This window comes from Onychomys torridus, chromosome 2 (genome assembly GCF_903995425.1).
Source record: "Onychomys torridus chromosome 2, mOncTor1.1, whole genome shotgun sequence".
Lineage (NCBI taxonomy): Eukaryota > Metazoa > Chordata > Mammalia > Rodentia > Cricetidae > Onychomys > Onychomys torridus.
Genome location: NC_050444.1, coordinates 123,940,625 through 123,963,263, shown reverse-complemented (window position 1 = coordinate 123,963,263; position 22,639 = coordinate 123,940,625). Strand labels below are relative to the sequence as shown.

The 22,639-nt window shown below is 41.1% G+C and overlaps 1 protein-coding gene across 4 annotated transcripts in view; it reads right to left on the bottom strand.

The window, feature by feature from the left end:
* Hspb11 (heat shock protein family B (small) member 11) overlaps nt 1–22,631 on the bottom strand; it is a 29,336-nt gene extending 6,705 nt beyond the window's left edge. Inside the window, exons 1-2 of one of the 4 annotated variants that reach the window (XM_036180157.1) lie at nt 22,579–22,631; nt 13,511–13,623 (exon numbers count right to left, since the gene is read on the bottom strand). In XM_036180157.1, the coding sequence (XP_036036050.1) occupies nt 13,511–13,608 (98 nt within the window). In that variant the 5' untranslated portion in view covers nt 13,609–13,623; nt 22,579–22,631. Of the gene's footprint in view, nt 1–13,510; nt 13,624–13,745; nt 14,084–22,526 lie in introns of those variants that run through there. The other 3 variants (XM_036180155.1, XM_036180154.1, XM_036180156.1) reach the window with 3 other exon arrangements.
* Between the last annotated feature and the right edge of the window lie 8 nt (nt 22,632–22,639).

The window sequence follows — 22,639 nt, the reverse complement described above, 5'->3', positions numbered from 1 at the left end:
TAAATGTATATTCTCATGTAACTTATTCACTAAGGTAACCAATACCCACAACATTCCCATGATTCAAAAAATTCCCTTATCTTTCTTCCAGACAGTTTCTCCATGCCCTTAGCCAACGACCGTTTTGATTTCTATCCTGGACCATCAATGGTGTATGCAATGAACATTACTTTATTCATTCTTTGCAGTTTTTTTTTTCCAGTGCTGTGGAGTGAACCAGGGCCTGCATGTGCTATAAGCAAGGGTTGTACTGCTGAGCTTCACCCTTAGCTTGTTCTGTCTCTGCTTCCCCACTGACCCAAGATGGGGTTTCTCTGTGTAGCCCTAGCTGTCCCTGGAACTCGCTCTGTAGACCAGGCTAGCCTCGTACTCACAGCTATCTGCCTGCCTCTACTTCCTGAGTGCTGGGATTAAAGGCGCACACCATCACTGCCCAGTGCTTGTGCCGTCTTTTTGAAGCAAGGTTTCACTAGGTTGCTCAGGATGGCCAGAAACCTGCTATGTAGCTGAGGATGACCTTGAACTATTCATCCTCCTGCTTCTATATCTCTCTACCTCCCAAGTGCTAGGAGTACATGTATGCACGACCACACTCAGTTTAAACCATTCTGGGAACTAAACCTGGGCTTCTTGCGTTCAGGCAAGCACTCTACCAACTAAGCTATACCTCCAGCTTCTGTAAGTGAAATTTACAAAGTTTTACTTCCTACTAATATACAGCAACACAATTCATTTTAATAGTTCCTTGATTTTTGCGTCCACTGATTTACTTACCAGCTTTGAACTTCTGATCTTGCCTTTACCTCCCCAATGCTGGGGTTACAGACATGTGCTCATTCTACTAATATGGTGAATTATTATACATTTCACCTTGTATTCCTGTGATATTATGCATGGATCAGTCTTGTATTCCCAAGGTAAACTACATTTTTGGATTCGGTTTTTTGGGTTTTCATGTTTTTGTTTTTGTTTGGTTGACACAGGGTCTTGCTACAAAGATCAGATTGGCCTCAGCCTAGAACTCATGATGCTCCCACCTCAGCCTCTCCAGTGTGAGGATTAGAAGAATGTGCTACTACATTCAATTCAATTTAAAATATTTCATTACAAATTTTTAATTTACTTTCAGAAAGAACACTGGTCTTCAATATTCTTTCTTGTACTGCTCTGTCTGGTTTTGATAATAGGATAATAGGAAATCCCTCCCTTCTGTTGAGGATTGACTCCAGGGAGCCCAAAACATGATAGGCAAGCACTCTTATCACTGAGCTATACTCTAGCATTGTTTATTCTTAAAAGGGTTTGGGGCCGGGCAGTGGTGGCACACGCCTTTAATCCCGGCACTCGGGAGGCAGAGTCAGGAGGATGAGTCAGGAGGATCTCTGTGAGTTCGAGGCCAGCCTGGGCTACACAGGAAGAGGCGCAAAGCTACACTGGGAAACCCTGTCTCGAAAAACAAACAAACAAACAAAAAGCACATTAAAAAAAAAAACTGAAAGAAAAAAACCCCATGATCATCTCATTAGATGTTGAAAAAGCATTTTACAAAATCCAACACCCCTTCATGATAAAGGTCTTAGAGAGATCAGGAATCCAAGGGACATTCCTAAACGTAATAAAGGCAATTTATAGCAAGCCAGCAGCCACCATCAAATTAAACGGAGAGAAACTCAAACTGATACCACTAAAATCCGGAACAAGACAAGGCTGTCCACTCTCCCCATATCTATTTAATATAGTATTAGAAGTTCTAGCTAGAGCAATAAGACAACAAAAAGAGATCAAAGGGATACAAATTGGAAAGGAAGAAGTTAAACTTTCACTATTTGCAGATGATATGATAGTATACATAAGTGAACCCAAAAATTCTACCAGGGAACTCCTACAGCTGATAAACTCCTTCAGTAAAGTGACAGGATACAAGATCAACTAAAACAAAATCAGTAGCCCTCCTATACACAAATGATAAAAGGGCTGAGAAAGAAGTCAGAGAAACATCACCCTTTACAATAGCCACAAATAATATAAAATGCCTTGGGGAAACACTAACTAAACAAGTAAAGGGCCTTTTTGATAAAAACTTTAAAACTCTAAAGAAAGAAATTGAAGAAGATATCAGAAAATGGAAGGATCTCCCATGCTCATGGATAGGTAGGATTAACATAGTAAAAATGGCAATCTTACCAAAAGCAATCTACAGATTCAATGCAATCCCCATCAAAATACCAACACAATTCTTCACAGACTTGGAAAGAACAATATTCAACTTCATATGGAAAAACAAAAGACCCAGGATAGCTAAAAGAATCCTGTATGATAAAGCTGACCTCAAACTCTACTATAGAGCTATAGTAATAAAAACAGCTTGGTACTGGTATAAAAACAGACATATGGACCAATGGAATTGAATTGAAGTCCCTGACATTAATCCACACACATATGAACACCTGATTTTTGACAAAGAAGCCAAAACCATACAATGGAAAAAAGAAAGTATCTTCAACAAATGGTGCTGGCATAACTGGATGTCAATATGTAAGAGATTACAAATAGATCCATATCTGTCACCATGCACAAAACTCAAGTCCAAGTGGATCAAAGACCTCAATATAAATCCTGTTACACTAAACTTAATAGAAGAGAAAGTAGGAAGTACTCTTGAACGCATTGGCACCAGAAAGCACTTCCTAAATATAACACCAGCAGCACAGACACTGAGCACAACAATTAATAAATGGGACCTCTTGAAACTGAGAAGCTTTTGCAGGGCAAAAGACATGGTCAATAAGACAAAAAGACAGCCTACAGAATGGGAAAAGATCTTCATCAACCCCACATCTGACAGAGGATTGATCTCCACAGTATATAAAGAACTCAAGAAATTAGACATCAAAATACCAAACAATCCAATTACAAAATGGGCTAAAGAGCTAAACAGAGAATTCACAAAACAAGAAACACAAATGGCTGAAAGACATTTAAAGAAATGCTCAACATCCCTAATCATCAGAGAAATGCAAATCAAAACAACTCTGAGATACTACCTTACACCTGTTAGAATGGCTATGATCAAAAACACTAATGACAGTCAATTCTGGAGAGGATGTGGAGCAAAGGGAACACTCCTCCACTGTTGGTGGGAATGCAAACTTGTACAACCACTGTGGAAATCAGTATGGCGGTTTCTCAGAAAATTGGGAATCGAACTACCTCAAGACCCAGCCATACCACTCTTGGGCACATACCCAAGGAATGCTCAACCATACCACAAATATACACGCTCAACTATGTTCATAGCAGCATTATTCATAATAGCCAGAACCTGGAAACAACCTAGATGCCATCAACTGAAGAATGGATTAAGAAAATGTGGTACATATACACAATGGAGTACTACGCAGCAGAGAAAAACAATGACAGCATGAAATTTGCAGGCAAATGGATGGAAATAGAAAAAAATCATCCTGAATGAGGTAACCCAAACCCAGAAGGGAAAACATGGTATGTACTCACTCATAAGTGGATGGATATATATATATATATATATATATATATATATATATATATATATATATATATATATGACATGGAGGACCTTAGGATGACTGTTGCTTATAATAAGATCTGGTTTTACTCAATTACTGAGCAACCCTCAATGAAACATCACAATATTAAGAGCTGCCAGCTTGAGTCATGCTGGGATCAAGAATAATGGGCCTTAGTGGTTCGTGTTCCTGGAGTTACATCCATGCCAATGGATACCCACATGCTCCAGAAGAGAATTTGACATCGCTGCTGCCATTGTTGCTGGTATAACAGTAGCGACCACTGCTATTACTGTTTCAGGGATTGCCATTTCATAATTGGTTACTACAGCTAGCATAGTGGGGGCCCTGGCAGCAAAAGTAGCTACCACAGTTAATTAATCTTTCATTCTATTGGGCATGACGAATTGAAATCAATAGTTATATACATTTCAATTAGCCTTGAAAGCTATAAATTTACAAACTCAAGTTCCACTTGCTCTAGGACACCATCTTACAAGGTGCAGTAAAACTTGTTAAGGAAGGGAATGGCTCAGTTGCCTTTAACCTACTGGCTATGGGTGGATTAAGACTTCTGTTGGTCTTTTCTGTGTCGAACACACAGATTGCAAGCCCAGCGCCACTTAGAGATCTTTGGCAACAGTTAACTCTGCAGCTCTCAATTGAGCCTGTATGATAATGAGTATTCAGAGACTGGTAATGTCTGGGGGCGCTCACCAACCTAAGACAGAACACCTGTGTGGCCTGGACAGGTGTCTCTATGAAGGGTAAGGTGACCTGCTGACGTCCCATGCAATCTAAGTCAGAAGCTCATTTTTTAGTAAAAGAGGGGGACCTGTAGGTCCCTGGCCCGTTTTGGGTTACTGTTGCCTTGCTTGCTGACCTTGACCTTGATATCCTCCCTATGCTAATTCCCTGTGAGATTCCACCCTCCTGAATGCTTAAGGGAAGCTCCTCTGTGAATCCAGCATATTGGGCATTAACTGCTTAGATGCAAGGTTGTAAAACATCAGGAGCGGGGGTGGGGATTTAGCTCAATGGTAGAGCGCTTGCCTAGCAAGCACAAGGCCCAAGGTTTGATCCTCAGCTCAAAAAAACAAAACAAAACAAAACATCAGAAGCGAACTTCTGCCAACTGGGGTTCCCCCATTGTGCTGTAAGTCTGTATTTAAGACCTCCTCCCTCCTTCAATAAATGACATTCGACATTCAAAAAAAAAAGAAGGGGTCAAGAACATGATGGGGAAACCCACAGAGGCAGCTGACCGGTGCTAGTTGGAGCTCACTGACTCAGGACTGACAGCTCAGGAACCTGCATGGGACCGAACTAGGCCCGCTGAATGTGGGTGACAGTTATATGACTTGATCTGTTTGTGGGGTCCCTGGCAGCAGGACCAGGACTTAACCCAGATGCATAAACTGACTTTTTGGAGCCCATTCCCTGTGGTGGGATACCTTGCTCAGCCTTGATACAATGGGGAGGGGCTAGGCTCTCCTTCAACTTGGTATGCCAGACTTTGTTGACTACCATGGGAGGCCTTACCCACTCTGAGGGGTGGATGGGAGCAGAGTGGGAGGGAGGTGAGGGGGTGGGAGAAGGGGAGGGAGGGGGAACTGGGGTTGGTATGTAAAATGGAAAAAAAAAGTTTTAATAAACATTTAATAAAAAAACAAAAAAAAAAGGGTTTGTAAAATAGCAATATTTCTTCTTTGAGTATTTGATAGTTTCTGTAATGGGTAGGTGTCTGTTCAAGTTTTCTACTTCACCTTGTATCATTTAATTTTTAAATTTTATTTTATGTGTATGAGTGTTTTCCTGCATGTGTATCTGTATACCATGTGCACACAGTGCCCATAGAGACCAGAAGAGGGCATCAGATCTCCTGAAATGAGTTACAAATTACTGTGAGCTGCAACATTGGTGGGTGCTGGCAGGAAACTCTGCAAGAACAGCCAGTGTTCTTAACTGCTGAGCCATCTCTCCAGCCTAACCCTGTGTTATTTTTACAGTTTAAATTACTTAAGGGCTGTCCCTTTCCTCTAAGTTGTTAAATTTATTAGCTTAATTTTGTTATTTATAATGTAATGGCTATCCTTTCAGACTCTCTATTAATATGGTTTCTTTCTTTTTAATACTGAGTATTTATGCTTTCTCTATTTGTTTGCTTGTTGAAACAGTCTGAATATGCAGATTTGTTGGCCTTGAATTTAGGAGCCTCCTGTCTCACCTCCTGAGCACTAAAATTATAGATTAGAGCTGAATACTCAAGGCTTCATGCATGCTAGATAAGCAGTCTACCAACTGAATGACATCCCAGCCCTGTTATATTTTCTTCCACTTTTTTTGGGTTTAATTTGTTCCTTTTTCCTAGATTCCCAAGTTGAATATTTATATTGGTTTTATTTTTTTAACTTTTTTCAGACAGGGCCTTACTATGCAGCACAGAGACCTTCTGGATACTATGATTGCAGGTGTGAGCTAGCACTCCCAGCTAAGAACATTTTCTTCATGACTTCAGTCTTCTGAGATTGATAAGACTTATTTTCCAGTACACTTCAGGGAAATTCAATGTGCACTTGTCTCATATACCACCATTGATGACAGTATTTCAAGCCAATTAATGAAGATAACTGATAGCATTGTTCAGATCATCTGAATCTTTATTGACTCATGTTTTGTTCTAACTTTGATAGAAGAGTGTTAAATTATCCAATTATAGATTTCATTCATCTTTCAGTTTCCCCAAATATATACATATATTTTATACTGTTGTAAAATACCTTTTTATTCCTAGAAATCTTATTTTCTACTTTATTATGAATGTAGCTAAGCCTCATTCAAGAAGATAATTTTTTATTTATTCACTTTCAACCTATTCACATTTATACATTTTATTATAGTTTCTTTTGTGTGTATAAGTACCTGTATGTGCAACTGATGGCACACGTGGGAAGGGGAAGGGCAAGGAACAACTTTCAGGCATCAAGTTTCCTTCACTTGGGTCTAAAGAACTGAACTCAGGCCTGGCAGTGGTGGCGCACGCCTGTAATCCCAGCACTCGGGAGGCAGAGCCAGGCGGATCTCTGTGAGTTCGAGGCCAGCCTAGTCTACAAAGCGAGATCTAGGACAGCCTCCAAAGCTACACGACTCGAAAAAATTAAAAAAAAAAGAACTGAACTCAGGTTACTATGCTCAGTGGCAAATGCCTTTATCTGCTGAGCCAGCTGACTGGCATCTATCTACGCAGGGGTTTTTGTTTTAAAGAATGTTAGCATTTAATTAATCTCCCTATGTGGCTTCGAGTCATCAGGACACAAACTCCCAACACCCTTAATCTCCTCAGCTCTTCCTCTGAAGTATCTGGCTTTCACAATGACAGCCTGCTTAGGGAACTTTCTCTTCCACAGAACTTTGTGGTATCAGGATCATATTACATTAGTGAATGACGTAGCTCTGGTCTTGTTTTAGCAGCTTACCACATCTGCTCACTGACAAATGTTCACAGTTTATCCAGGCTGATAGCTGGGCAGAAGCTCTGGTTCTTTCTAAGTGATAATGCTTCATACCAACTTCCCCAAAGTCACCTGAATGGTGTTTGTCAAAGTTGATCCTGTGGGGATGCATGTTGTCAGTTTTACCCTGACCTCTTGGCTGCTTCTAATGCTGACAGAGTCATGGCCAAGTAGTTTTCTGGGTCTTCCTCAGTCTGGGTGACATAGCAACAGCCAAAAGGAAAAACCTCAAACTCAGAGATCCCCCTGGCTCTGCCTCCCGAGTGCTGGGATTACAGGCGTGTGCCACCACGGCCCCCGGCCCAGCACTTTTTTTCTTTAAAGACAGGATCTCACTGTACTAGTCCTGGCTGGCATGGAACTTACTCTGTAGACCAAGGTGGCCTTTCAGGGTAGCTCTTTCTTTTGTTTATTTATTTATTTATTTGTTTGTCTGTCTGTTTACTTATTTATTTATTTGGTTTTTCGAGACAAGGTTTCTCTGTGTAGTTTTGTGCCTTTCCTGGAACTCACTTGGTAGCCTAGGCTGGCCTCGAACTCACAGAGATCCGCCCGTCTCCGTCTCTGCCTCCCGAGTGCTGGGATTAAAGGAGTGCGCCGCCACCACCGGCTTGTTTATTTTAAGTAATATAGAAGAAACTTGCTGGACTGGGGAGATGGATCAGTGGTTAAAATCTTGCCATGGAAGCAAGAAAGACAAAGTTTGGCTCTCCAGATAAACACAGCAGCTCCCCTATAATTCCAGCCTAGGAAGGTGGAGCCAAAGGATGCCCAGAACAAGCTGGCTAGCAAGACTGGCCTTATCACTGGTGAGCTCTGGATTTCACTGGGAAACCCTGCCTTAATGAGTAAGGTGGAAGTGCAATTAATAGAGGAAGGTTCTGGATACCAACCTCAGGCCTCCACTTACAGAGAGACTCACACACATCATGTTGTAGATGTAACCGTCTTGTTAAATAAGAAATCCAGAGCCAATGCAGAGATGAAAGCCCAAGAGGTCAGAGCAATAGCTGAGAGCTGAAAACCTTACCCTTCACTGCTGCCATGTCCTTCCCTCCGGAAGAGACCTACTTCCTGTGTCTTTGTCTTTTTATAGACTTTCTGTTCTGCCTTCTCATTGGTTGTAAACCCAACCACATGACCTCCTCGTCACTGTCTGTCTGTACAGACCTCCAGGTCTTCTATGTTGGTACTGGGATTAAAGGCGTGTGTCTCCATGCTGGCTGTGTCCTTGAACACACAGAGATCTGCCTGTCATGTGATCTGGATTAAAGGTGTGTGCTACCACAGCCCAGCTTCTGCTATGGCTTGCTATTAGCTATTATTTCTGATTCCCAGGCAACTTTATTTATTAATATACAAATAAAATCACATTTCAGTACAAATAAAGTATCACCATATCATGTAAGTGAAAGAAGCATCATAACAGTCCCCATGCTAGCAGAGTGTGGTGGCTCACGCTAAGATAGCAGGATCCTGGCAAGTTCAAGGCCAGCCAGATTTACACCAAGAATTCCAGGCCAGTCAACTCCACACTTAGACTTGGTCCTAAAAACATTAAAAAGGGGGCTGGGAGGATGGCTCAGAGGTTAAGTGTACTGGCTGTTCTTACAAAGGACCTGACTTGGATTCCCAGTACTTATATGGTGGCTCACAACCATCTGTAAATTTAGTGCCAGGGGATCTGACACCCTCTGCTGGCCTCTGTGGGTACCAGGCACACATTGGGTATACAGGCAAAACACCCATACCCATAAATTAAACACACACACACACACACACACACACACACACACACACACACACACCCCAAAACAAAACCAATAAACAATAGATCTCACATGAGACAGGCATGATGATGCACATGTATACCTCTAACTCTTAGCATTTGGAAGGCTAAGGCAGGAGGATTGCTATGGGTTTCAGGCCAGCCTGAGATCACAATCAATTGCTTCAGCTAGTGTCATCCTGCTTTAAACAAAACAAAACAAAAAACCAAAAAAAAAAAAAAAACAAAACCCTCAAACCACAATGTAGGATTCCATTGATATGATTCAACTATAATATTTAACTGTACTACGCAAAAAGGACCACTTCTTCCTTAGGGTGTGGGGTGGATGAGTATGTACTGGGCACTAAACACAGATCACACTTGTACAGGGATCTACCATTATAGTCCTACTATTTTGTTGTTGTTGTTTTTCCCCGTTTTTTTAAAAATTTGAGACAGTATTTTGCTCAATTGCCTGAGCTGGCCTCCAGATTCACTGAAGCACTCCTGGCTCAGCCTTCCAGTGCTGAGATATCTCACACCCCACTCTGTTGTTTCTCTGAGGAGTTTCTTTTCTCCTTTTCCACTGACATAGTAAGTACAGAGGACAAAGGCAGGGTCAAGAGGAAATAAATACATTCACTTTAACCCTTCTTTCTGGCCAAGGGTAATCCCAGGATTGGGAGAATAGAGGCAGAAAGATCAGGAGCTCAAGGTCATTTTTGGCTACATAGTGGATTCTATGCCAGCCTGATTACTGATTACAAGAGACTCGATCTCAAAAATAAACAAACAAACAAAAAAAACAAACACCAAAACCAAAACAAAAAAAAAAACAAAAAAACTAAACAACCAAAAAACAGTACAACTAACTTGTAAGGAAAGTTAAAGTATTCACCAACGGCATAAGATAATCCTCACTGTAGGGATAAATTTACAGCATCACTTTCTCCAAGTGACTCTGTAGCTATTTCCATTTAGATGAAACAATCTTTCAACAGAAAATAATTTTTAATATCTACTATATAAAGCCTGTTAGTGATTGCTAGAACCACATAGATTAAAAATCTCTGGGGCTGGAGAGATGGCTCAGCAGTTAAGAGCACTGATTCCTCATTCAGAGGACCTGGTTTCAATTCCTAGAACTCCCACGGCAGCTCACAACAGCCTATAACTCAGATTTTGGGGGATCCGAGGCTCTCTTTTGGCCTCCATGGCACCAGACATGCATGCAGGCAAACACTCATACACATAACATATATTTTAAAAGCTTTAAAGGGGAAGGGCATGATAAATTGATCTTGCCTTAAAAAAAAAAACTATCTATCTCCAATTAAAGTGAGGAGTGTATCTGGAAAGACCTCTATTCTAAATGAACAACTTAAGAAAAATCTCTGCAGTTCTGTGTAGGTATGTAACTAATTTTTCTATAGCAAGTCAGTGGTATAAATAACAATTACTCGACTTTCATAGGAAATATAAAACAAAGGAAAACTATGAGACATAGGCAATGGCAGGTACTAAGTTTTGATTCAAGCCTTAAGTTTGAGTTATACAGAACCTTTAGTTGGGAGTTAGAAGTTGATTTTGTCATTTGTTTATCTGTGTAATTTTTTTAAACAAATTGTTATACCTTTGGTAATTTTTTTGTTCATCTTTAAAATGAGGTTGAAAATACCTTTTTTAAAAAAGCTTTATTTAATTATGTGTATATGCACGTCATCTATGTGTATGAGTTTGTGTGTTCATGCTACATGCCCAAACAGTTGCCCACAGAGGTTAGAAAAGGATGTTAGATCTCTTGGAGCTGGAGTTACTGGAGGTCATGAGTCATCTAACATTGGTGCTACGACAAAATTCTAGTCCTCTCCAAGAGCAGCAAGCACTCTTAACCTGAGACGTCTTATCAGCCCTCCCACCCCCCTTTATTTGCGACAGGGTCTCACTACACAGTCCAGGTGAGCTTTGAATTCAAGGCACTTCTCCTCCAGACTCAGTCTCCCAGTACTACAGGATTATAGGTATGAGACACCATGCCCAGTTGAAATAGTTTTTATATGTTTATCGCTTCCCAAATTGTAAAACCCTATACAAATTTGCAGTCACAAGTGTGTGTGTATACATTTATATATGTGTGCATGTATATAAATTACACTCTCATGCTTCCCAACATTAGTCAAGTTCAACAAATATTTGGTGTTCTAAATCAACAAACTAGTCAACAAGCAGTTCAAGATTCTGTAGAGTCAAAGGTAAACAAAACACAGGCTGTTTCCAAGAATTCACAGCTGAGAGAGAGTACTAATATTACAGACAAAAAAAAATTACAAAAAAAAAACCCAAACGAATCATACAATTTCATAACAGAGACTTAAACCGAATGCTCCTGGAGCCTAGCAAAGACATGAATAACCCCCTGAGGGGAAAGGTGCTAGAAAGGAGTAGCAACTGACCTTGAAGGAAGAGGCCTGATTATTGAGATCTTGTCAAGCACAATATACTGTGGAGACTCACAACATCTCCATCTTACAACTGGCTCTGCCTCCATAATTAAAACCAGTGTTAAATGTGTACAGCTGTCTTCTGATAGATCTTTCAGCTCTAAAATGATATGATTCCACCAGTCAAACTGGCTAAGTATACACCTTGAGAGGATTTAGGAGAATAATAAGCCAGAACTATTTAAAAGAGGTGTTCTCAGAATACAGAGATGGCTCTGAGGTAAAGAGTACTGGCTACTTTCCCAGAAGACCCAGCATCCACAAGGTGCTCACAATGGTCTGTGACTCCAGTCAAGGGGATCTGACATCCTTTTCTAGCCTCTCCGGGCACACCACACATCTGGTACACAGACATGTGCAGGTAAAACACCCACATATAAAACAACATTTTAAAATTAATAAATAAAAGGTGTGTTCTCCATGAGCCACTTTTTCTTGGCGTTAAAGGTCTGAGAACACTACGGACCTCTACCCAGAATACGCTCTAGCGCTGGCAAGTGTGAACTGGAAGGAAGCACACAACGCAGGCTGTTTCACAGTATTTGTGCACACTGTAAAGATGTGTCTCTGCCTGAGGCACCATCTGACTCGTTTAATAAGGAGCTAAGTGGCAGGAGAGAGTAGGGGAGACTTCTGAGCAGAGAGAAAGAAATTGAGAGGAGAAATTGAGGCCGAGGCTCTCAAATTCACCAGTGAGAAACAGGAGAATGGAAGGAAGGCAACACCAGGTGGCAGAACGTAGTTTGATACGAACATTAATTTAAGTTATAAGAGCTAGTTGGGAAAAAGTCTAAGCTAAGGCCACGCTTTCATAATTAGTAATAAGTCTCTGAGTTATTATTTGCCGGCTGGTGGGCCAAGAACATCCGGCCACAGCAGGAAGGGCAAGTCTGAAGCGTTCAGCTGAGCAAAGATGCTGCTTAGACAGGCAACATATATGAAGTGACAAGGTTTATATATTTCCAAGAAATTTGGAATTTCTACTTCCAAGAAAATTTGGAATTAAACCAATATCAGATATTAAAATTTATTCTCCCGCCGGGCGGTGGTGGCACATGCCTTTAATCCCAGCATTTGGGAGGCAGAGCCAGGTGAGTTCAGCATTTGGGAGGCAGAGCCAGGTGAGTTCGAGGCCAGCCTGGGCTACCAAGTGAGTCCCAGGAAAGGCTCAAAGCTACACAGAGAAACCCTGTCGCGAAAAACCAAAAAAAAAAAAAAAAAATTATTCTTCCATAGTCTTGAGTTTTTGTCTCAGCAAATCACTTTAAAAATCTATTTATGGGCTGGAGAGATGTCTCAGCAGTTAAGCGCACTAGCTGCTTTTGCAGAGGACCTGGGTTTGGATCCCAGCACCTCACAGCAGCTCACAACTGTAACTCACATCTGTAACTCCAGTCCAGGAGATCTGACACCCTCTTCTGTCCTTGAGCATTGCACATATGTGGTACATATACATACGTATAAGCAAAACATCAGTACGAATAAAATAAAAACAAATAAAATTTAAAACACACACACACACACACACACACACACACACACACACACACCTTTTTATAGTTGGTGGAACACAACTATACTCCTGGACACTGGAGGCTGAGACAGGAGAATTTTGAGTTTAAGACAAATTTAGGTTACACAATAAGACCCTGTGGGAACAGCATGATGGTAGAGTACTTGTCTGCCCTCGGAGGGCCCTGGGTTCAATTTCCATCGCTAAAAAAGAGAATAAATTGGAAAAAAAAACCTGACTCTGTTTGTCCAAAAGTCTAAGAATTGTTAAGGATTAAAAACCTTAGCCAGGCTGTGGTGGCGCACGCCTCCCTGCACTCAGGATGCAGAGACAGGTGGATCTCTGTGAGTTCGAGGCCAGCCTGGTCTACAGAGCAAGATCCAGGAAGGCACCAAAACTACACAGAGAAACCCTGTCTTGAAAAACAAAAACAAAACAAAACAAAAAAAAAACAAACAAACAAAAACAAAAACCCACCTTAAATATTCACAACTAGATTAGCTCAAAGAATGACTCCACAAATAGACACTATGAGTCTTCTAGCTCACTAAATATTTCTTACACCTCTTGATAGTGCCCGTTGTTATAAAAACAGGCCCCAGCCCTCGAGGGGCTCCCTTCTCTGACACTAAGCCTAGAAGAAGATCGGAAGGAACAGCCACTCTTACCCATCGATGATATTCTCAGGTGGGTGCTTTTCATCGCTCGAGGTAGCCAGGATCACCTCAGTCCCTTCCGTGCTCGAACAGAGGTCGGTCTTCTTCATCTCAAAGCCTTTAACCTGAAATGTTTATAAAAATACAGTGAAAAAGCAAACTCTCCATTCTCAACAGAAGAGAAAGCAAGGCTGTTGCCTAGCACCCAGTTTAACAACAAGCTGTCGCACATGTGGGAAGGACTTACACGTCGTCGGCTCCTGTAAGTGCTTGCCCTCTCCCTGGGATGACCTATAAAACACGGTGGTTCCCACTTCTGTTATCCACGAAATGCCTTTGACTACTTGAACTGACATCATCATTCTGTTTCTAAAATTAAACCCTCAGTTATTACACAGAGGTAGTTAACAAGCTATAGTGACAGAAATTATGTTGTTGTTTTTTTTTTTTTTACTATTTATGAACTTTTTAAAAAATTTGGAGGGTAAATATAGGTATTTTGTGAGTATCTACACCCGTATCAATCCAAGGATCAAAGACTGTTTACTCTGGGGGTTTTTGTTTTTGAGACTGGGTCACTCTGTAGCCCAGGCTGCCCTAGAACTTACAGTAACCTTCCTGCCTCAGCCTCCCAAGTGCTAGGATTACAGGTATGAGCCACCACACCTGGCTGTATTTTTAACTTTTTTCTTTGGGAGGAGACAAGGTCACTCATACTCTTCTGTCTACTCCCTGAGAGTTGGGGTTTCAGGTCTGCCCACCAAACCAGGCTCATTTACAATTTGGCACGCTATCTTTGGCTGCTTTTGGGAGATGAGGGTTTTGCTTTACTACCCATGCTGTCCTCAAGCACCCCCAGGCTCATGTGATCCCCTTCTCTGTCTCTCCAATAGCTAAAATTACAGGGACCCGTGACAACAGCGGCTATCATTTTATGAACAGGAACAAGAAATAAGGAAAGTGATAACCTTATTTTAAAATTCTGAACTAGTCACCTGGTCAGAGAAACCTCACCTGCTGAAGAAACCTCTTGAGCTCCACTCTGGAGGCTACAGATCCTCTTAGATCTTATCCTCTGCTTCACCAACCTATTCCGATGGTGACACAGATAGATACGAAGTAACCAGACAGCTGTGTGTATTCATGTGGGAGTACCAGAAGACAAGCACAGGAATACTATTTACTTCCTTGGAGGGGCTCTCCCTGGCACCTCCCCAGTGCTCAGCTGGCTTTTTTCTAAGGGTTCTAGGGATCAGAGTTCAGTTCCTAGCACTCACATTGGGCAGCTTACAACCACCTGTAAATGCAGCTCCTGGGAATCTATCCCTTTTTCTGACTTTTTGTGTGCACATGCCTGTAGGCACACACAAGGAAAAAAAAGCTTAAATAATATTCTAGATACAAAGCCTGTTACATGTGTCTTTATAAATGTCTTCTCCCAATCCATGCTTGATTTTTCTTTTTAAATTTGTTTTTGAAGCAGGTTCTCACTATTAGCTCATACTCTAATCCTCCTGCCTCAACCTCCTGACTGCTAGGATTATAATTGTGCTTCGCCATGCTTGGTTTATGGCTTGGGCTTTGGTTTTGATGCAAGAGTTGCCTACCCACTATAACATGCACACAAAAAGGAACCAAATCACAAACATATATTCAATAAAGCTTTACAAAGCCAACACATCAGGGTAAGGAAATACTAGAGCTTGTGAGAAGTCTTCGTCATCCCTTCCTGAGTCTACCTCTCCTTCCTCCCCACTAGGAACAGTGGTCCAATTTCTAATACTGTCCACCGACTGTCTAAATTTCATGTACATGGAATCTTGTTCAGGCTTATTGGAATCTGGCTTCTTTCTCTCATTATGTTTGTGGAATTTATCATTGTCATATGCAGCACTGTTGCATACAATTAGGTACAGCTGCAGCACAGCCCCCATGCATGTCACCTGAGATGAGATCAAAGAAACAGGCCCTTGTGAAGCTTCACAGGAAGCTGGTGCTAGCTGAAAGCAAAGAAAGGTTTCTTTGGTTTGGGGTACATAAGAGACAAATCCAATGAAGGAGAAATTAAGCCTACTACTTAGTTATTTAAAACCAGAAGTTAACTGAACATTTAAAATTGCAACGTCGTCTAACCCAGCTGAAGAACTGATCTGTCTCTTAGCCCAGCTCCCAGACAAAGGAAAAGACGTGAACTCTCCAGGGGGAATTATCTACTTATTCTACCTTCTGTTGAGACACTACATCAAATAAGATTAGAAACAGCTCAACAGATGACTCAGGTCCTGGAGCTACCCGTGTGCTAATTTATATCAGACAATACAAAGGTAACTATAAATCTGCTAAATAATTTAGAAAGACATGGAGAAAATGGATGAACAGAAAGTGACTTTTACAAGACAAATGAAAACACAAAAGGAACAACACAAAAATTCAGGAATTGAAAAATACAGTTATCTAAAGTTAAAAAAAAATGTTACTTAGCCTTAACATCACATAGGATTTAATATTAAGCAAAGATTGGTGGGACTGGCAAGATGGCTCAGTCAGTAAAGGTGCTTCCAGCCACACCTGATGTGAGTTCAATCCCCAGAACACACAGTGGAAGGAGAGAATCAACTCTACAAGTTGAGAACCATGGCATACACATGCTCACAACACACAATAAATGGATGGATGGATGGATGGATGGATGGATGGATGGATGGATGAATAACAATGAATAAATAAATAAATGTAAAGATCAGTGAACGTAACTATGAGCTGAAGGTGTAATGTAATGGCAAAGTACCTGCCTAACATTGGGGAAAAAAAAGATAAACTCAGCATTGAAAGTGCTTGCTGCTCTCCCAGAGGATCCAAGTTTAGTTTCCAGTACCCACATTGCCTCTAGCCATCTCTACCTCCATCTCCAGAGGAGCTGACACTCTTTTCTGTCTCCACAAGCACCCACATACATATGGCATGCACACAGAAACACACATACATAAACAAAAATGAATATTTTAAAAAATAAGTGAAACGCTTATTTAAAAAAATAAGTGGTGGCGCACGCCTGTAATCCCAGCACTCAGGAGGCAGAGGCAGGAGGATCTCTGTGAGTTCGAGGCCAGCCTGGGCTACAGAGTGAGATCCAGGAAAGGCTCAAAGCTACACAGAGAAACCCTGTCATGAAGAAAAAAACAAAACAAAACAACAAAACCAAGTGGACAGAGCATCAGACTTATGAACTAAAAACAAACTGGTCTGAAATATGCACAATTGGAAAATGAATAATGTAGGGAATTTTTATGAAGAAATATGGCTGAAATTTTCTACAAATCTAAAATATAAACTCACGACTTCAAGAAATTCTGAACTTTCAGCTGAACAGACACAGAGAAGATTCTACTTAGGCACATCAGTCAATTGCTGAAAAAAAGAAAAGCGGCAGGAGCAGAGCCACAATAACCTATCTCCGGAAAGACTGAACCTCCACGAGGGTACCTGACTAATGTAGGTCGTTTTTAGTCCAATCAACACTAAAATCACAGTAAATGTTTCTAGGCTAGATCCAGATCTTGAGAAGAAATGAAAAGCACTAGAGATGGTAAATACACTGTTAATAGAACAGCTTAAAGTTTTCTTTAAAGACCACTGACCTGGGCTGCAGGCATGACTTAGTAATAAGAGCCCTTGCCTTATACACACGAGGTCCTGGGCTGTATCCCCAGCATCAAAACAAGAACACAGAAAAGACCCAATCTACTGAGTGGCATAAAAATAACAGCAATGGAAAGTAGAGATGCAGAAGCAGCAAATGTGAGCCTGGTGTGGTGGCATACGCCTACAATTCAAGTACTCAGGAGGTGGAGGTAGGAGGGTAGAGCTCGAGTTTATTTATCCTCAAGTGTATAGCAAGCTGGACACCAATCTGCACTCTACAAGACCTTTCTATTAATCTAGGCTCTACAAGACCTTTCTCAAAAATAAAAACAAAACAAAGACAATAAATAATACAAAGCAAGAAGAAAATAATGAAATTGTATTTATAGATCATGTTAGTAAAATTCTTAACACTGAACATGAAGTAATATAATATTAATTCAAAATAGACTAGGGGATGGGGATACAGCTCAGTGGTAAAGCACTAACCTTGCATGCACAATGTCTTGTGTTAGATCTCAGGACTGCAAAACCAAAGACAGACAGAGAGACAGACAGACAGAGACACTAGGATGTTAAGGATGCATGTCACAATCCTAGGATTGTATAGTAACTAATAACGAAAAAACCAACAAAGAAAGAAAGAAGGCTTCTCTTGTTCATGGTGGAAGTTTGGTCTCTGCTATAACTATACTGTAAGGTGGTGGGACCTTTAAGAGATGGAACCTCTGGGAGGTGAATGGGTCACAACAGGCTTCCTAAAGGGATTATTAATGCCAGTCTCAGAGAGTAGGTTGGGCTTTATAGGACTGATTCATTTCTGTGAATAGGCCTGGTCCATCCCTGCTCTCCTGCTTCCTTCTCTTGCCTTGTGACCTCTCCTTCCCCTTATGCTATCACCTAGGAGGTCCTCACCCAAGCCAAGCAGATGTTAACATGTTCTTTGCCCTCCAAAACGGTGTATTAAATAAACTTATTTCCTTTACAAATTACCCAGCTTCAAGTATTTTATTACAGAAGTACAAAACATGCTAAGATAAAAGCCAACAGAGAAGAAGAAAAAGGCAATAACCAGAAAAATATTGACTATATTGAAAGAGGGCAGGAACACAGATTTAAACAAAAACACATTATTTCCCAATTTTCCATTAGTAAATTAAAACACTAGATTAGACTGAATTTAAAAATCAATCAAATAATATTTTCAAGATACACACTCTGATTTTATAAAAACACAGACTGAAAGCAAATGATAGAATACAGATCCCATTATAGATGATTGTAAGCCATCATGTGGGTGTTGGCAATTGAACTCAGAACCTCTGGAAGAGCAGTCAGTGCTCTTAAATGCTGAGCCATCTCTCCAGATCCCCATATGGTTTTTCTTAAGAGTATTAATGTGATCGATTAAATGTTTCTAATGCTACAGTATACCCAGGTCTTGGCCAGAAAAAAAAGTCTACACGCCCAAGAAGCATTATTTTTATCTAAAGATTTGCTACTTTCATGTTTAGAATATTTTGCCATTTAATCAGTTTTACGGCCCTGGGATTAGGATGATATTTCAAAGGAAATAAGGAGCTCGAAAGCTCTTTCTCTAGTTGTTGGAACAATTTTATGTAGAGTAGGGATTATTAGAGAATGGAGAAGTAGTTGAGTAGGAGAGTGCTTGCCTCACATGTTGTCTAGGCTTGGTAACACACACACACACACACACTGGGGTGGGGGGTGGGGTAATTTGATCCATACCTGGTTTGTAGGGCCTGTCTTCTTGTTGTTGTTTGTTTGTTTAAGTCCTTACTATGTTTACAATGCTGGCCTCAAACTTGTGATTCACCTACCTCAGCCTCCCTAGATAGGAGTGCCTGTGCATCACTCAGCCCAGCTCTAGAGCAATTTTGTTTTGTTTGGTTTTCGAGACAGGGTTTCTCTGTGTAGCTTTGGAGCCTGTCCTGGAACTCGCTTTGGAGACCAGGCTGGCCTCGAACTCAGAGATCCGCCTGGCTCTGCCTTCTGAGTGCTGGGATTACAAGCGTGTGCCACCACGCCCGGCTAGAGCAATTTTTTATTATTTCAAATTTGGTAGTTCTATTCAGGATTTCTATATCTTCTTGAATCAATTTTTATAATCTAAATATTTTTAAATAATTTTATTTGTTATTATTACTGAGTGTGTATGTACGTTTATGTTGGTGGGAGCTTCATGGTGCCTGTGGAAGTCAGAAGACAACTTTAAGAAATCAGTTGTCTCCTTCTCTCTTACGTAGGTTTTGGGTACCTAACTCAGACAGTCCAGGCTTATGTACCAAGCACTTTCCCAGCTGAGGCATCTTATATACTTTATATTAATTACTGATAACTTTTAATTCATTTATTTTGGGGTTTTTAGATTAGCACTTGGATTTTAGATTAGTTCACTTTCTATTATAATTTAAAAACAGTACCAATAGTACTGACAACCATGGCTATACTAGGAAAACCAAGTTCTAGCATTTCTGTGTACATCTTTCCTTGACCAATCTTATCATAACCTTTATACTATTGATACTAGAGAACTGGTATTGGATGGGTATTGTTAATCCTTAAAGAGGAGGAAAATAAGCTGGGCGTTGGTGGCGCACGCCTTTAATCCCAGCACTCGGGAGGCAGAGCCAGGCGGATCTCTGTGAGTTCGAGGCCAGCCTGGTCTACCAAGTGAGTTCCAGGAAAGGCGCAATGCTACACAGATAAACCCTGTCTCGAAAAACCAAAAAAAGAGGAGGAAAATAGAGAACTCTTACATATATGTTGATGGACCTAGATATTAACTGCAAACAAAATTCTTAATTTATTAAGAGTTGAAAATGTATACACAAGTAAAATTGAAGGTAATAACAATATTAACTACCAAGTTACATCAAAGAAGTTCTTTTTCTTTCTTGGAGTTCCTATCAATTAGGAACATGTTTGTTCTGAACAACATAACAAATATTTTCTAGATACACTTTGGACCAAGGAAATATGGGCTGAATGACAGTGCTTTCAAAAACTGTTTATAACTCTTTGAATAGCTGTATTCAGAGAATAATTATTAGCAAGGCAAAATGAACTTGTGGAAGATTTGTATTATTATCCTATTTAGCACTTCTTATATTTTAAATTTATCTTTTAGAGTGCTAGGGATTGAACCTAGCTACAAAGTAAGATCCTATCACCCCCACCATGGGATTAAGTAAAGATATTTTAGACAACACCGTTGTTAACTAAGGTTATCAGAAGCATGCTTATCAACTCTGCAGTCAACACTAAGCTGAGATGTTAGCCTCCATGATGAATGGTGGAACTGGCCCTCAAAAAGAAATGGCAGAAGGATAGGGGCATAGTTCAGTTGTACAGCATGTGCTTAGCATGTTCATGAGCCTGGATTCAATGGGGGGTGGGGGTGAGGGTGGAGATAGAGAGTATAAGCTAGAAAAAAGTTTCATTGGTACAAAGTCATGCTCATCCATTTACATATTGTCTATGACTGCCTATGTGTGGCAGAACCAAGTAACTGCCACAGACTATAAAGCCTAAAATACTGTTTGGCCCTTCATGACCCTTGATCTAGATGTATTAAAATTTAACTGGTTTGGTTCACAACAAAATCAACATAAGACAACACCGCTCCAAAGATAAAATTTTAAAATGCTAGTTTAGATTATACTAAAAGTTAGGCTGGGGGTGTGGCTCAATGGGAAAGTGCCTTCCTGGCAAGCACGAGGCCCCAGGTACGTTCTCCAGCACCCCAACAAAACAAAACACAATTTAAGAAGTTAAAGAGGTACTATATTCCATCAAATTCTTTGAACACTAACCAACAAGGGGCCCGATAGTGCTAAGTGCCAAGGCACTACACCAGTAAAGATTAATATAAGCTGCAACTTGAAATCTGCTTCTTGTCAAGCTGGTAATGGACACACAACTAGTAGCCGGGCACCATCAGTGTGATTCACATCTAGAATACTGTGTTCGGTTCCAGGAAGAGCCTTTCAAGGACATTATGAAGTTCCATACTGTTTGGAGGAGAGAAAAGTTCAGGAGCATGCCCCGCTTCCCCTGCACACACAAACAAATAAACACAATAAAAATCTAAATAAACAATTTTTTTAAAAAGTTACAGTGCCTCCTCTGCAAAGGATGACAAACAAATTTGTGGTGTATTTTCTAATTCTACTTTTGCTAGCTGAATTAATGTGAATGTCTCAAAACAGGCAAATGCAGTATGTATATTTCATGTGGATAAAAATGTATAAGGGAGAATTACAAGCCAGGGATGATGTCACATATACTGGGAAGGTGAGGGCTGGAGGATTGGAAGTGAGTTTAAGGCTGTCCTGGGCAACAAGAGACCTGTTCTCAAAAACAAACAAACAAACAAACAAACAAAACCACCAAATAAGTAAGTGTTAACATGTTAACATTTAAGTAAATGTTCTCGAATTGATGTATATAGTAGATGAATGGGACGCAGTGTGTACTCTTCAATGTTCGGTTCTTTTCTCACCTCATTCTTAAGTGATCTGAGATGTCTATGAAAAGAGCAAACAAGTGCTTTAGCACATAACGTATTTCGTAGAACCACCACTATCTGTCCTGTTAGACGGGGAAGAAAGGGGGCAGGGATTGGGTTTTCTTTAAGTCTTTGTTGCAATTAATGCGAAAGAGGCAAACCAACCCCAAGTTAACCCATGAAACCACTCAGCAGACATGTTTCCATGGCTTCAAGATGCAGGTTTTCTGTGTTCTACAATCAGGGACTCGGGGTGCCTTATCCTTCACCAGGGCCACTGGTTTTCTTCTCCTGTACACAGTGTGGCCATTTCTGGTACTTCTCTGAGAAAACCTTTGGGTCAAGTCCGGGGTTGATTTTCTTGTTGGCCAGCACCCTTGGCTCTGGGTGCTCTTACATCGGCGCGCCCCAAATCCTTTCCTGTACCATCCACTGCTAACTCTCGTGTAAATGAAAAACGGTCATCCTGTCTCCCAGAGCGGCGGCCCAGACACAGACCTCCCACCTCCTGGCAAGCCCCGGACCCAAATGATTTAAAATAGCCTAAATGCACCCGCATCGACTCTAAATATAATTTATAACTGAGTTTGGACGATGCTGATGATGTCTTACATTTTGTTCTTCCTTTTGAGGGGTCAAAGCATCATTTCAGGTCACTAAAAGGTTCTGGGGGGGGGGGGGGGAACCTAGGTCTCCAAGACAGACAAACAGACAGAGAGAGAGACCGAGAGAGAGAAGGGGGCCAGGCCCTGGTCAGACTGCCCTCTCCCAGTGACGTCGCCGCTCCACCCGCAGCCGCCTGCCTGCCGCGCATCCTCTCCCTTCCCGCTCGCATCCCGCCGCTCGCCTCCCTACCAGACTCCCACCTCTCGGGTGCCCGCCCAACACGCCGCGCAAACCCGCTCGCCTGGGCCTCGGGTAGCTCCGCCGAGGGACCGTCCGCTCGCTATCCCCGCCCCGCGCCCCGG